Source organism: Oncorhynchus keta, unplaced genomic scaffold (genome assembly GCF_023373465.1).
Source record: "Oncorhynchus keta strain PuntledgeMale-10-30-2019 unplaced genomic scaffold, Oket_V2 Un_contig_3193_pilon_pilon, whole genome shotgun sequence".
In the NCBI taxonomy this organism is placed as follows: Eukaryota; Metazoa; Chordata; class Actinopteri; order Salmoniformes; family Salmonidae; genus Oncorhynchus; species Oncorhynchus keta.
In genome coordinates this window covers 25820-29289 of record NW_026287126.1, presented here as the reverse complement: position 1 = coordinate 29289, position 3470 = coordinate 25820, and the positions used below count along the sequence as shown (strand labels likewise).

Below are 3470 nucleotides of genomic sequence, written 5' to 3'. Positions count from 1 at the left end.
TATTATTATTATTGGATGTCCTGTGTGTATAGATCTCTACATGAACAACGGTAAAGATCTTTCCTGTTCTAGTTGTTGTTAACCACATCATCAGAACAGGACGGATAGACGGTGAGTGGGAGCAGCCTTGTGAAGGCATGACTCACATCAGACTGACGTTACACGGGAATTACCATGCCCACCCCTTCTAGTGTACTTTCCAATAATATTACATTATATTCATGTTGTTCAGAGTTTACTTTATTTGTTTTTAGTTCACAAGAAATAACCAGGCCTTTCTGGAGGCCATTGAGATTTTTTAAAATCAACATTAACATTTAATATGAGTCGGAAACATTCAAGAAAAACAAATGTCAAGTCGGTTTGAGTTCAATTATTTACATTCCTTATTGTTAGACATAAACCACAACACTTTCCATAGTTACACGGCACAATGTGTACAAAAATATACATATAATCAAACTTTGATATTAAATGACAAAATGTACAATTCATTAAATCGTCCTTGTATTGACAATGTACAAAAATAACGTGTGAAACGAGGCACAACAGGGGGAAATACAATCAATGAACATGTTAAAATGGATACATTTTTGTCTAGTAAATAATTTAAAACACCTTTCCTTCTAAATTATTGCAAACATAACGTTCTTTCCATGCAGCGTTGTGTAATTGTAGCCTATTGGCGCGTCAGTGTAAATGTGCTTGATATTAATCCTCAACATGTTTCTTCCCGATACCTGAAGAGAATATAGGCAGCCACGTGTTAAAAGTATTGTCTATTAACTTGACTGACTTCAGTAGGCTATGCAAACAAAGTGCGTTTCTCTCAGCCACCAAACTAAGAGGATACATCGTGGGAACGTTTGGCGCGCACCGGAATGATGCGCATTTACGCATGAAAGAGAATTATGCGGTTGCATGTAAAGTTCGTTCCATATTATGTTTTTAACTTGCAGCTTTCAAAAAATTAAACCTCAATCTCTATTGTCTTTAGTTCGTCAAGGTTTCTAAATATTTATTCCATAAACCTATTGGCTATAGTGTGTTCTATACCGCCCGCGAGGGGCATCCCGCCAGCTGTCCCGTGCTGGAGGAGCAGACTCCGCTAGATGTGCTTATAGAACCGGTACCGGAGCGATCAGAGTTCGTGTTGTTTGATGGCGCAGTGGATGATTTTCTCTCTTTCTGTCTGAGATGAATCTTGGTGTGTCTTTTGCGCTCGTCGCTCCTCGCGAACTTACGGCCACAGAAATCACAGGCGAAGGGCTTCTCTCCGGTGTGCGTGCGGATGTGCGTGGTGAGGTGGTCGCTGCGGCTAAAGTTCCTCATGCAGATCCGGCACTGGAACGGTTTGTGTCCCGTGTGTATCCGGATGTGTCTGGTCAGCTCGTCAGACCGAGAGAACCGCCGGTCGCAGCCTTCCGCTGGGCAGGGGTACGGCCGCTCATGGACCGGGGTCTTGCTCGGCCTGTTGGGATATTTTCTGGGCCGCAGGATGGGTCTCAGGGGAGGTTCTGGGGGCTGTACGCGGTGGGGAGTCTGGGTCCATCCGAGACCGGCCCACCTAATGTAAAGTTCCTAATAGTGTTCAGGGAGTCAGAGGTGGGGGTACTCTAAAGGAGTCCAGTGGGCAGGGGAAGGGCTTGCGGTCAGGCATGGCCTGCATGTCCCTCTGACAGGTCGGCTGGAAGAACCCAGCATAGTCTGGGATGATGGGGAAGAGACCCGAGTCTGTGTTGGGCTTAGGGGAGGAGTAGGACGGCGGCGGGTAAGAGATACCGGGCCCGGTGGAGAGGAAGGCCGACGGGTCCTGGTAGACCTCCCCACAGCCGTAGGGAGGCGGGGAAGAGTAGAGGTGGTGCTCCATGTCGGCCTGGTTCTGGGCCATGGTGCAGCTGAGCGTGGAGGAGAAATGGCCGGGAGAGCCGGAGGACGCCGGGGAGGAGGAGGCGGAAGATGGCTGGGTCATGCCCAGGATCCCCGCACTCACAATGTTGATGACGCCCTCGGGGTTCCAGTTACCGGGATACTGAGAGTCGATGGAGAACTTTCCCATGTAGGTGAAGGTCTGGTTCCGATGGCTAGGGGGCTGGGAGAAGCTAGAGTAAGACAGGTCGAGAGAGCGTTTCTCTAAGCTCATATCGCCACTCATCAAGCCATCTGGAAGATAAGAAGAGACATCTTAGCAGATAATCACGAAACAAACAAATCAGAGAGCTTTAAAAAAAAACATGCTGCAGGTCCGTTCTCGTGCGCACAGTGTTTGGTGCGTGCTGCGCGCTCGCATCCTTTACCCACCGGTCATTCATTCAACTTTTCAAAGGGGTGCCGTTTTACTTTCATGCAAACTTTTTTGGGGAAAAGTGCGTAACTCTAGCCATGTGTCTCTAAAACATAACATTTTTTTATTACCATTGATACATATATCCAGACATACATTTGTCCCACAACCATTCATTCAAAAATATTTCCAAAATCTCTTGGCTAAGATGAAAAAAAATGCAATATCAAACATTATGCATAATATTATAACCTATAGGTAGTAGCAGCCGATGTGTTTCCTCTCCAATAACCAACACAACACACGTTGCATTCTCTAAAGGTCCCCATGATATCAAAACAACGCTTACCTGGAGCTCCGCTAAGATGGTCGTGGTAGTGGCCTCCTAAATCAGCGTTAGGAAAGATAGCCACCCCGGGCGGCAGACTGTCATGATCCACAGAGTAGATGGAATCAGAGACAGGATGGACATACCCACCCAGAGAGACCGGGACTTTCTCTAAAGTTTTAGCCGTCATCATTTAACTAACGGCTTCTTGCTGTTTCCAGGGTTAAAACGGTATTTTAAACCGGCTGGTTGAGTATGTGTGGCCTTACAGTTCTATCCTACACTGAAACATCTGATAACCTGTCCGGAGAAGTTAACACAATCTGGAGCGTGTGTTGATACCACCTCTATAGTCGACTCTACTCTCTCCAGATCATCAGGCTGTTTAGTGAATGACGGATCCTAGCAGCACGAGCAGCAGTAGTATGTATTTATCAGTGGGGCAGTGAATGCGCCACTACGTCACTGCCCATACAAGGACCGTTTGGTTCGAGAGAGGAGGCGCTGGGGGATCCTATTGGCCCCGGGCTGTCAATGGAGAACCCACAAGTGAAAGTTCGCCAATATAAAGCGATAAAATATGTTTGTTTTTTTCTCCATGCAGTTTCCATTAGCACGAAAATTATATAACACAATACAGGTGTAAAGAAATGAACGAATGCAAGATGGCATGTTATCAGTTTAGACGGACATCAATGTTTACAAGCGTATCTGATGTATACGATTTGAAATGTTTCCTCTACACATCGCCTTCAAATAGGAATTCCGGTTCTTCTCTAGAAGCCATACATGGTTTTATCCGGTAAATCTAAGAACACCCCTGCCTACATATAAGGGTTCTATTCCGGAATATGAGCG

General features: G+C 46.1%; 1 protein-coding gene across 1 annotated transcript; it reads right to left on the bottom strand.

Annotated features, from left to right (window-relative positions):
* Nucleotides 1–224: 224 nt before the first annotated feature.
* On the bottom strand, nucleotides 225–3159 carry LOC118381084 (early growth response protein 2b-like). The gene is given in 4 exon segments (XM_035768049.2): nucleotides 225–1514; nucleotides 1517–1594; nucleotides 1597–2163; nucleotides 2634–3159. Coding segments are annotated over 4 exon segments (1281 nt in total). The 5' UTR covers nucleotides 2806–3159; the 3' UTR covers nucleotides 225–1050.
* Nucleotides 3160–3470: the final 311 nt, after the last annotated feature.